This window comes from Mus pahari, chromosome 14 (genome assembly GCF_900095145.1).
Source record: "Mus pahari chromosome 14, PAHARI_EIJ_v1.1, whole genome shotgun sequence".
Lineage (NCBI taxonomy): Eukaryota > Metazoa > Chordata > Mammalia > Rodentia > Muridae > Mus > Mus pahari.
In genome coordinates, this window is record NC_034603.1 from 54,819,021 (window position 1) to 54,831,391 (window position 12,371).

The 12,371-nt window shown below is 40.4% G+C and overlaps 1 protein-coding gene across 3 annotated transcripts in view; it reads left to right on the forward strand.

Moving 5' to 3' along the window:
- The window catches only part of Trim37 (tripartite motif containing 37), a 122,295-nt gene that overhangs the window by 41,717 nt on the left and 68,207 nt on the right, over positions 1-12,371 (forward strand). For all 3 annotated transcript variants that reach the window (XM_021212186.2, XM_021212187.2, XM_029546109.1), the window contains 2 exons: positions 2,978-3,054; positions 11,306-11,485. In XM_021212186.2, the coding sequence (XP_021067845.1) occupies positions 2,978-3,054; positions 11,306-11,485 (257 nt within the window). The remainder of the gene's footprint in view (positions 1-2,977; positions 3,055-11,305; positions 11,486-12,371) is intronic.

Here is a 12,371-nt window from a genome sequence, read left to right on the forward strand (position 1 = left end):
TAACCCCCCACCCAGCAAAACATGAGCAATATGGTATGGCTTAAAAGCTTTCAATTTGCTAGACACTGTTCACAAAGACTAGTCTTTGCCATTCCTAAGCTGACACAGTAAAGGTCTTCCTAGCCAGGGATTTCCTCAGCAGTTTTGGGACATTTATTCCTTTGAATCTGAAAAGGCGTTTCATGAATATTGCCACCTGGCTGGTTTTGTGTCAACTTGACACAAGTCAAGAGTCATCAGAGAGGAATGAGCCTCCATCGAGGAAATACCTCCAGGAAATCCAGCTTTTGGGCATTGTCCCAATTAGTGATTACTGTGGGAAGGTCTAGCCCGTTGTGGGTGGTGCCATCCCTGATAGTCCTGGTTCTGTAAGAAACCAAGCTGAGCAAGCCAGTAAGCAGTTTCCTTCCATGGCCTCTGCATCAGTTCCTTCCTCCAGTTCCAACCCCTCCTCAGTTCCTGTCCTGACCTCCTCCAGTGATGGATTGTGATGTGGAAGTGTAAACCAAATAAAAGAAACCCTTTCCTCCCCAACTTGCTTTTTGTTCACAGTGTTTTATCACAGCAATAGAAACCCTAAGACACAAACTATCTTAACTATGTCTTGTATGTAGCTGTACTTACTGCTTTGATTGCATAAAGTTTTTAATTATAGAGCAAACAAAGCTGAAAAAATAAATAACACATTGCAGACAGAGAGACACAGCATATAAATAGGAAAACATCAAATCAGGCATTTACAACATTCTGCAGATAAGCTGTATGCAGTAGCTTGACTGAGGGAGCAAAGTTATCATCCAATTGGAGGCTTACAGATACTCAGTATTCAGGAAGTTACTGGGGAAGCAGCTAGAGCTGAATGAACCAGTGAGTTTATTGGAGAAGTGTGGACAAGTGCTTACTTACACGAACATGGATGCCTCCAAAGCAGCACTGAAAAGCCCATGAGTCCATGCAAGCTGCGGTCCTGGAGTTCCCTGTGAGACTCAGGCAGCTGCAGGTGGGAGCATCTCCTCTCTTAACAACATTTGCTACTTCACTAACCCTGGAGAGCAGGGAGTTTTATTGTATTTTATTTTTTATTGTATTTAATTTTAGAAGGTTGCTGAGACTATGAATTTTGTTTACTGTTGAGTCTTGGGAACCTTAATGGGGCTCTCCAGGGTAGAGTGTTTCAGTTTGGAGGACCTGTCTTTAATTCCAGCAATCTGGAGGTAGAGACAGACGGGTAGATTTCTGGGTTGGAGACTGTCTTGGTTTATGTTTGAGTTTAGGGGCAACTAGGACTGTATGTAATGAGACACCATCTCAAGACAAACAAAAACAGGCCAGGGTTTGAGTTTGAGTCAAGCCTGAGCCTCATCGTGAACTCCAAGCTAGCCTCCATTAGTCTATGAGATCCTGTCTCAAAACCTAAACAGACTTTGCAGTGCTCACCTTTGAACACATCTGCTTCTCCTCCTCCCAGCCATAGATAGGTCCTACTGTAGATTCATTTTCTGTGAATTTGACTCTGACAGTAATTTTCTGTGACTGGCTTTTACACTCAGCATAATGAGCATAACATCCTTAAGGTTCTTTTTTGGGGGGGTGGGGGGAGTTCTGAGACAGGGTTTCTCAGTGTAGTCCTGACTCTCCTGGAACTCACTTTGTAGACCAGGCTGGCCTTGAACTCAGAAATTGGCTTGTTTCTGCCTCCCGAGTGCTGGGATTAAAGGCGTGCGCCATCACGCCCGGCTTAAGGTTCATTTTTTAAAAACAATTTCTTGGGGCATAGAATTTTCATTGATTGACAAAGATGAGTAACACTCCACTATGTGCATATTTTACATTTGCTCACTTATTCCCCCCTGAGCTCCTTCCTCCTTCCTTGAGAGACTGTCTCACTACACACACTTTGGGGTGCTGGGAACAGAGTGCCAGGCAGCTCTTGAAGGAACTGTTTTCAGTTATTCCTGTAGATCTTCAAAAGTGGAATTGGTGGGTCAGAGAGAAGGCTGTTTTATTTTTTAAGGAAACACCATTTAACAACATTTGCATATTATTATCAACAGTGCAGGAATGTTTTACTCTAATGGACTTTGCCAGCTCGTTTCTACATTTATGAAAGGGACTGTCCTAATTCTTGTGAGGTCATACTCATCATGGTTTTAGTTAACCTGTCTTAATAATTAGTGATGTGGCATCTATCTTTTTGTTTACTGTTTACTCTTATTTTTTTGTAAACAAAAATACTTGTGTGTTTTGCCAATCTTTAGTCAGGTTTGTTTGTTTTCCCTGCTGTAGTTCTCTTTACTTTGAATCTCCCCTTACTTTAAACATTCCAGTTTGAGTGTGGGGCCATAGCTCAGGAGCTTAGCTGTCCGTGAGGATTAAACCTGGTTCCCAGTTTTACTCACTTCTAGTGAAAAGAAGTACTCATTTGCCTTTTGTCATTTGAGTTTTTATTCTTTCTCAAGACTGATTTGTTAAGATGTCTGTAGATGCTAAGACTTTGTAACTTTTTATTGTTTTTGATAGTTTCCTTAATTTATTAATGTAGATATTTCTACTTTTTTAATGTATGGAAGTTTAAAATTGTTATGGACTAAAATCTGGATTTTTAATTTTTTTAATGTTCATTTTTAAGCTTAGACATACTTGTTTTTATTTTTATTTTTTTAATATGTATTTATTTTATGTATATGAGTACACTTTAACTATCTTCAGATACACCAGAAAAGGGCATCAGATCCCATTACACATGGTTGTGAGCCACCATGTGGTTGCTGGGAATTGAACTCAGGACCTCTGGAAGAGAAGTCTTAACTGCTGAGCTATCTCCCCAGCTCCAAGCTTAGACATACTTGTAAACCCAGTTACCTGATAACAGTCTTGGTTCTGTTTGTTGGCTTCATTGTTTCATTAAAGTTTTTTGTTGGAGTTGATCTGTAGTTTGTTTTGCATAACTTCTTTTTCTTTCTGTTGTTTTTTTAAGGATGGAAATGGAGTTGTACGCGGCTATTATTTATCTGTATTTTTGGAACTATCGGCTGGCTTACCTGAAACTTCCAAGTAAGTGATTTAATTAACTTTCAGTACAAACTTGTGTACTTTATGTCTTAGTTAGGGTTTCTATTGCTGTGACAAAACTCTGACTAAAAAGCAAGTTGAGGAGGAAAGAGTTTATTTAGTTTACACTTACACATTGCTGTTTGTCACCAAAGGAAGTTGGGACAGGAACTCAAGCAGGGCAGGAACCTGTAGTGCTGCTTCCTGGCTTGCTCCTGTGGTTTGCTCAGCTTTGCTTTTTTGTAGACCCCAGGACACCAGCCCAGGGGTGGCACCACCCACAATGGGCTAGGCCCTCCCCCATCAATCACTAATTAAGAAAATGCCTTACAGTTGGACCTTACAGAGGCATTTCCTCAAATGAGGCTGCTTCCTCTCTGATGACTCTAGCTTCTATCAAGTCAAACTAAAACCAGCCAGTACACTTTAGCTCCACAATTCTTATTAAATACTTTTAAAAATTATCATTTTATGTCTTTTTTTGAGGCAGGGTATGCCTGTTTAGCTTTGAATTGATAGTTTTTCTACCTCAGCATCTCATGTGCTGGGATTATAGATGTGCGCCACTATTCCTGGCTTGTATTGTTCTGTTTCTTCCTCTTCTCTTCTCCTCTCCCTTCTCCCTTTCTCTCTCTGTAGTTCTGGGAATCAAGCACAGGGCCCTGTGTACATGTTTTACTATACTGAGCTATACCCATAACCCTTGGGTTTTGTTGTGTTTTTGTTTGGGTAGTTGGTTTGGTTTTGAGATGGGTTCTCAATATAACTCAGACTAACCTTGAACTCACTATGCATGTATGCTGGTCTAGAATTTGTAATCTTCCTTCTTCTCTCTTCAGACTGCAGAGTGTTCCTCTGCCTGGCTTTGTTAATTCTGTGCAGGATGTACATAGCTATAGTCTGCAGTGCCTTATGATTGTGTGACTCTCATAATTATTTTCTCTGAGGACCCTTTATATTATTCACATTTATTTAGAAACTGATGAGTCATTGTTCCTGAGTGAAAAATGTACCACAGTAAAAATGTCGATAAGCTGGGCTAGTGAAATGGCTTAGCCAGTAAAGGTGCTTGCCGCCAAGTCTGACGATCTGACTTTAATCCTTGGAACCCACACTGTGGAAGGAGAGAACCTAATCTTAGTTGTCTCCTATCTCTACAGAGGCTTCATATACAGATTTACACAGAGAAAATCTATATGAATGTGACTAAAGTCTCTTGTAGACCAGATATGGTGGATACCTTTAATTCCAATACAGCCAGAGACACATGGATCTCTGTGAGTTCAGGGGTGCTCTACAGAACAGTCAGTGCTACCCAGAGAAACCCTGTCTTGAAAATCAAAATTAAAAAAGTCTTTTGTATATTAACATACTTTATAAAAAACTGCCGCGAACCCCAGCCTCCCTCTGGCCAGCAGAGGTGGGGCAAAGACGACACATACACCAAGGCAGGGATCAAGCAGCTTCCGCTTCAGCTTTCTTTATTCTCCTTCATTCTCCTGCAGCTTCCTTTATTATCCTTTATTATTCTGGGGGAATCACCCAATTTATCCCCCTCCACCCTCTGTAATCATCGCTCACCACTCTTCATCATCCAATCAGTATTCAGCACGCACTGTACATGAGCCATGCACGCAGACAGGGTGGGTGTTGATAGGCCAGTGACTCAATATCATGCTGTATGACGCTATGCGTCAGGTGGGCAGCAGCATGATCATTCAGGTGCTTGGTAGACAAGCAGGGATCACGGGGCTTGGCAATGAGCCAGGGCACCTTCTTGGCTGCCCGCTTCCCACGAAAAACTTTTTTTAAATGTTTTTGTAAAAACCTGTATTTGTATTTTTATGGCTGGGATAAAACCAAGGAAACTTCGAGAAGAAAGGGTTTATTTGGCTTATGGTTCCAGAGGGGTGGAGTCCATCACCATCACTGTAGGAAGTGTGGCGCCATGTGGGCATGGTAGCCGCAGAGCTATGCGCTCATGTTCTCAGCCACAAGCAGGAAGCAGAGAGAGCGAGCTAAGTCCAAGTCTTTGAAGACCTCAAAGCTTACCCCAGTGACAAACTTTGTTCAATAAGCTCATTCCTCCCAATTTTCCCAAAATAGTGCCCAGTGGGACCAAGCATTCAAATGCTGAGACTGTGGACGACACTTATCATTCAAAGCACCACTCTTGTGCTTCACAGTTTTGAAATTCCTATTACTGTGGCTTAAATTTAAGACCACTAGGTTTTTATATCTGCATATATACTTAATTTTTACAAATATATGTTTGGATTGAAGTATGTATATAGTTTGGCTTCACAAAGTTTGAACACATTTTGTTGAGATTTTTTTTTAAACAAATAAGGTATAATTCAAGTACCTTAAAAACCTTCTGTTAAAAATCTGTACAACGGGGCTGGTGAGATGGCCCAGTGGGTAAGAGCACCCGACTGCTCTTCCAAAGGTCCGGAGTTCAAATCCCAGCAACCACATGGTGGCTCACAACCACCCATAACAAGATCTGATGCCCTCTTCTGGAGTGTCTGAAGACAGCTACAGTGTACTTACATATAATAAATAAATAAATCAAAAAAAAAATTAAAAAAAAAATGTGTACAATTCAGTAAGTTTTCTCACTTTTCTGAATTACTTAGAAATGCCCCCCTTCTTTTCTGATGTAAGCATGTTTCCCCAATCCATAAGGCTTCGCCTTATTCTTTCTCTAATATGCTCTTCCTCTCATGTGGTTGCCTAAGAGCATGTGGCTGGCTTCTCCTCCATATAACTGCTAAGATTTATAGCTTGCCTGCTCTTAGGTTTTTCTTTTTAAACATGAATAAAATTGAGAGCTATTAAAAAATGTATAGCTCCGTGGTTTTTAAATAAATTCACAGGGTTCTACAACTGTAACTATCATGACACTGAATTTCAGAACATTTTCATGATTTCATAAAAATACCCTTTGGGACTGTGGAGACAGCTTAGTTAATAAAGTACTTACTGAATTTGCACCCTAGAACCTTTGTAAGAAAGCTGGACCTGAAGGTCCATGCTTAGAACCTCACTCAGTTCTGGCGCAGTAGAGATAGGTAGATCCCTAGGGCCCCCTGGATAGCCTGATTTTTGTTTTAGGAAGAGAGACCTTGTCTCAGATAAGAGAACGTGCTTCAGGAAAACTTCAGCTTGTCCTCTTGCTTCCACATGCAAGTGAACACACCTGCGCACACACAGGGTACCACTGTCTTGTGGCCCCTGACAACTACTGGCTCGCATTCTGTTTAGAAGGTGTGATTTTAAAGTGACTTTATAGGACAGTGTATTTTCTTTACTTACAAAACTAAATAAAAAATATAAACTATGTTTTTATTTTTTTAAATTTGTGTTTGTTTATTCTTAGGTTTTTTAGTCTTAATATTTTTATTGTATATACTACACATATTAGTAATATGTAATGATTAAATTATGGTTTTTATTTCTCTCTTTTTTTGAGACAGGGTCTTGCTCTTGGCTGGTCTGGAGCTTGTTATGTAGGCCAGGCTGTGTGTGAACTTCTGAGTGCTGGAATTAAGCTGGGCTATTTTGTTTTTTTGTTGTGTTTGCTTGTTTCTCTAGGTAGACCTGGTTGCCCTGGAACTCGCTCTGTAGACCAGGCTGGCCTTAAACTTGCAGAGATCTGCCTGCCTCTGCCTCCCCAGTTCTGGGATTAAGGCACGTGGAACCACTGCCTGGCTTTTTCTTTTTAACTTCATGTGTATAAGTATTTTACTAGTATGTCTCTGTTCCATATACATTCCTGGTGCCTATAGAGGCCAGAGGAGGGCATTGAATCCCTTGATACTAGAGTTACAGATGGTTGTGAGCTTCCTGAGAATTGAACCCACAGCTCCCAGAGAAGAGGAACAAGTGCTTTTAACTTCCAAACTATTTCTCCAGGGTCTGACTATAGCCCTGGCTGGCCTTGACCTTGGTCTGGCCATGTGCTCATAGATGGATTCACATCTGCTGCCCAAAGTGCAGGGATTTAAGGCATGTGGCAACATGTCTAACTTCATTATAACATTTTCATGTGTGCATGTATATACATGCATGTGTATAGTTTTTATTCACTCTATTACCTCCTCTTTCCCTCTCTAGCTCTGCGTTCCTTTTTTCTTCCAGGTTGTCCCCATTTTACTTTCTTGTTCTTTTTGTAGTCCAGTGAGTTATAATTCGGGCTACTTTGGAAGAGCATGGGTGAGAGCTTATTTACAGAAGTATCAGTACCTTAGCAGCAGCTACTCCACTGAATAAAATATCTCTCCCTCACCCAGCAGGCATGGATTGCCTATAAATAATCAGGGAGGGAGGGGAGGGCAGTGCAGCCTCGTGAGACATGGGGTTTTTGTTTGTTTTCAAGCAGGTAACCCAAGATGTCCTTGAATCATGATTCTCCTAACTCAGCCTTTTGAGCATTGGTCCTTAACCATTGGGTCGTGACCACTGTGACAAGCCTCTATTTCCATAAATAAATACTTTGCAATTCATAATAGTAGCAAAATTACAATTATGAAGTAGCAGCAAAAATAATTTTTTTTTTTTTTTTTTTTTTGGTTTTTTCGAGACAGGGTTTCTCTGTGTAGCCCTGGCTGTCCTGGAACTCACTTTGTAGACCAGGCTGGCCTTGAACTCAGAAATCCGCCTGCCTCTGCCTCCCAAGTGCTGGGATTAAAGGCATGTGCCACCACGCCCGGCCAGCAAAAATAATTTTATGGTTGGGATCACCACAACATGAGGAACTGTATTAAAGGGTAGCAGCGTTAGGAAGCTTGAGGACCACTAAGTCTTCAATACTGAAATTATAGGTTTGTGCTACCATATATAGACACTTATATATGTATATATTCATGGTTGTGATAAGGAATTTTCTGTGTGTGTGTGTGTGTGTGTGTGTGTGTATACTTTGTAGACCAGCAGGCCTCCACTTGCCTCATCTTCCTGAGCACTGGGATTAAAGATGATGTGTCACCATTAATTACCTGTTTACTCTAGGTTCTGCCACAAAACTGGTTACGTAGTCCTCAGTTTCATAAAGCCATCTTTTTCTCTGTCTCTTGGGGCAAAGGAGGATTTTTTTATTTTTGTCTTTGATTGTTTTTTTCCATCTGTATTTTAATATTGTCTTTGTCACTGGATTCAGCTTGATAGTTTTGTTACTGACCAAATAGATGTCAGGACTTTAATTCATAAATACATTTTGAACTAGATAGTAAGTCCAGGATTTCAGGCTCTTATTACTGTACCATACCTCCAGGCCCTGTTCCAGGAATTTGAAGTTCACATTGTTTTAGAAATGATAATAGCTTATCCTTGATAATGTAATATGTTTGTATGTTTAGAAAAGATTGGAATTTGTATGTGTGTGTGTGTGTGTTTGATATTTTCTGAATACTTTCATATAGTCTTCTATTCTGATAAATACAGTGTGTTAATTCACTTAACATTTCAGGAAGCAGAATCTTCTCCCATTAAATGTTGAAATGACATTCAATTTTGCAGTTCAATGTTTAGCAGTGGGGTAGTTTAACTGTTAAAATATAGAATAAAAACATGAATCACTATGTAGCAATCTAGATTGTCTAGTAAACCTGCGTTATCAGCGGGGTCTGCAGAAACACTTTTTTTTTCAAGCTTTATTCACTTTCTTAAGGTGTGTGAGCATAAACGTGTGTAATAAGTAAAAATTCTACATGAGACATTTTGGAATTTGTTTTCAAGTAGTATTTATTGAGTGTGCTAGCTAGTTTTATATCAACTTGACACAAAGTAGAATTATTGGAGCAGAGGGAGCCTCCATTGAGAAAATGCCTCCATCACATTGAGCTGTAGGCAAGCCTGTAAGGCAGTTACTTAGTGATTGGTGGGGGAGGGCTCAGCCTGTTGTGAGTGGTGCCATCTCTGGGCTAGGTTCTATAAAAAAGCAGGTTGAACAAGTCACGAGGAACAAGCCAGTAAGCAGCACCCTTCCGTGGCTTCTGCACCAGCTCCTGCCTCCAGATTCCAGTCCTGCTTGAGTTCCTGTTCCCTTCAGTGATGGACAATAATATGGAAGTATAAACCAAATAAACCCTTTACTCCCCAACTTGTTTTGGTCATGGTGTTTCATCACAGCAATAGTAACCCTAACTAGGACACTGAGTAACTTCTGTTATAGGGAAGAAAATTCTGGGACTGGAGAGATGCCTCAGTGGTTAAGACCACTGGCTGCTCTTTCAAAGGACCCTGGTTCAATTCCCAGCACCCACATGGAAGCTCACAATTGTCTACAGCTCTAATTCAAGAGGCATCCTCATACAGACATACATGAAGGCAAAACATCATTGCATATTATCAAAATCAATCTTTATAAAAAGGGTGGATCCTCCTGTATCCCCTTTTTCCTTTGTCTTATGTTTTTGTTTTAAAGCAAGGGACGCATGCCCAGGCTGATGTTAACTTGATGTATTCAAGGATGCCCTTAAGCTCACGACACTCTTGTCTTTACCTCCAAGTGCTGAGACTGTAGGTGTGGATCACTGTGTCTGGCTGGGAATTTAAGGGGAGAGAGTTTCCTGTAGAGAGGTTTCCCTCCAGGTTCCTGCTCTCTTTGAGTTGCTGCTCTGACTGCCTTCAGTGATGAATGGTGTGATCTGGAGGTGTAAACCAAATAAGCCCTTTCCTTTCCTATTAACCCTAAGTATGACAGTTTGGTACCAGGATAGTGGAGTTTGTTGTGACAGATCTGACCATTTTTTGGGAGAGGACTGTGGAAGGGATTTGGAACGCTGGGCTACAAGAGCCGTTGAGTATTTCGAGCTCAGTGGGTTGTTCTCTAGGAGGTTTGAAGATAATATTAAAGCTCTGCAGGAGGAGGCCTGGCTTGTGATGTTTCAGAGGGAAGACTTAGCAGACCGTTTGTGTGAAGACTGGTTTCTGGTCAGGGGGAGCTGAAGAATTGCCTGTGATTAAAAAGAGACTAGAACCTCTAAAGGAAAGTCTTGTTTTACCGGGACAGTTGATGCTGGTTCACTGGAGCTGAAAAATTAGCAATAATTAAGAAGAGACCAGCATCACTGAGGTAAAATCTCCTGGGCAATGTTTCCTGAGAGTCAGCATACAGAAACTGTTATAGAAGCAGTCAAGGTTGTACCTGTCAGCTGAACTTGATAGTGTAAGAGTCATCCAGGTGGCTCTGGTTTTGAAGACAAGAAGTGTCGTGGAGAACAGCTGAGGCCCGGCACTTCGAGAGGCCATTGGTGAAGGTGTAGGATTGAAAGTGTTATGCAAAGAAGTTAAGGCTTGGCATCATGAAGAGATCCTATGAGAGTTGATTTTCAGGAAACCACAGCTGAGAAACTTTGGATTTTATTTTATTTTATTTTATTATTTATTTATTTATTTATTTTTGAGAAACTTTGGATTTTAGAAGACTGGCTGTTTTAAAGATACTGAATTTTAAACTGTTTGAGTTTGTAAAATGTGCTATGTTGTGATACTGAAATTAATGTATGATCTTGGGGATGAATAAGAAAGGAAAGGCTGTGGCTGAATAGTGAGGTCAAGTTGACAAGAGGTCAATTGTGCTGCATAAATTTATGTCCACTTGATCTAAGTGAAAGTAATTTGAGAGAATCTTGATTAAGAAAAATGTCTTTATAGGATCAGGCTGCAGGCACACCTATAGGTCATTCATTAGTGATTGATGGGGGATGGTCCAGCTTATTGTGGTTGCATCATCCCTGGGCTGGTGATTTTGGATTCTTTTTTTTTTTTTTCTTACAGTTTTTTTTTGTTTTTCTTTTTTTTTTGATTTTGGTTTTGGTTTTTTGAGACAGGGTTTCTCTGCATAGCCCTGGCTGTCCTGGAACTCACTCTGTAGACCAGGCTGGCCTCGAACTCAGAAATCCGCCTGCCTCTGCCTCTGCCTCCTGAGTGCTGGGATTAAAGGTGTGATTTTGGATTCTAAAATGAGACTGAGCAAACAAGTAAGCAGCCTCCCTATGGGCTCTGCACCACCTCCTGCCTCCAGCATCCTGCCCTGGGGAGTTCCTGCCCTGCCTTCTTTCAGTGATGAGCTGTGACGGAAGTGTAAGCCAAAGTAACCCCTCCCTCTCCTAAGTTGCTCTTGTCAGGTTGTGGCTGGTTTGAAATACTGCTGTTTCTGTAAATGAACGGAGTTCCACTGGAGTAGCTACGTTATTTTCATATAATTCTTGCTTTTCTGGCGGTACTAATAATAGTTTCTGCATTTTAGGTATGAATATCGTGTAGAAATGGTTCACCAGTCGTGCAATGATCCTACAAAAAATATCATTCGAGAATTTGCATCTGACTTTGAAGTTGGAGAGTGCTGGGGCTACAATAGGTTTTTTCGTTTGGACTTACTTGCAAATGAAGGATACTTGAACCGACAAAATGATACAGTGATTTTAAGGTAGTTTGAGATATTTGATATTGTGATTTATAAGGGAAATAATATCATGAAAACTGTATTTCAGAGTTTCTCTTAACAAACGTAAATATTTCAATTCACACTAACTATAATTTTTTCCAGGAATTCCATGTAGTTAGATGAATAATAAAATTCAGTATAAAGACACCTTGTTCAATAATAATGATGATGATTTTTTTTAAAAGTGGTTTATAGGTGGAGTATATCCAAAAATCCAAAATCTGAAATTTTGAGTTGAGGCCAGCCTAGTCTGCAGAGTGAGTTCCAGAATAGCCAGGGCTACACACAGAAACCCTGTCTTGGGGGGCAAGGGGACAAAAAGGAAAAAACTCACAGTGAGAGGGATGCTGTTCCAACGAGAGTATTAATTAAATTGCCTTCAGCCTGTGCATAGAGCATGCAACCTGAATCTGAGTACTGAGGGTGTCTAAGAATAGAATAGTGAGGGCATTATTTATAGGGAACTATGGAGGGTTGTTTTGTTTTATGTTTTGTTTTTTTTTCTCTCTATTTGACAATGTAATATTTCAGTGACTGACTTTTCAAGCTTACTTTTACAGAATATATTTTAGTTTTAGAAGTATGGAAACAAAAATGAAAATTACCAGGTGTGGTGGTACATTTTGTAATTCCAAAGATTAGGTGGTAGATTAAGAGGGTCAGGAGTTCATTAAGGCTGTGCTTGTCACCCTAGGGAGTTTAAGATTTGCCAGGCCTTCTTGAGATGCTGTATCAAAGAAAGCAAAACACAGAAAGAGGGGAGGAAGAAAACGGTCCCTTTTTCCTCTTGATGTAACCTTGTTTTTCTAATTTAACAGAGAAAATACAGACACAATTCTAACATCAGTTTACCAACCTACAAAGTGAC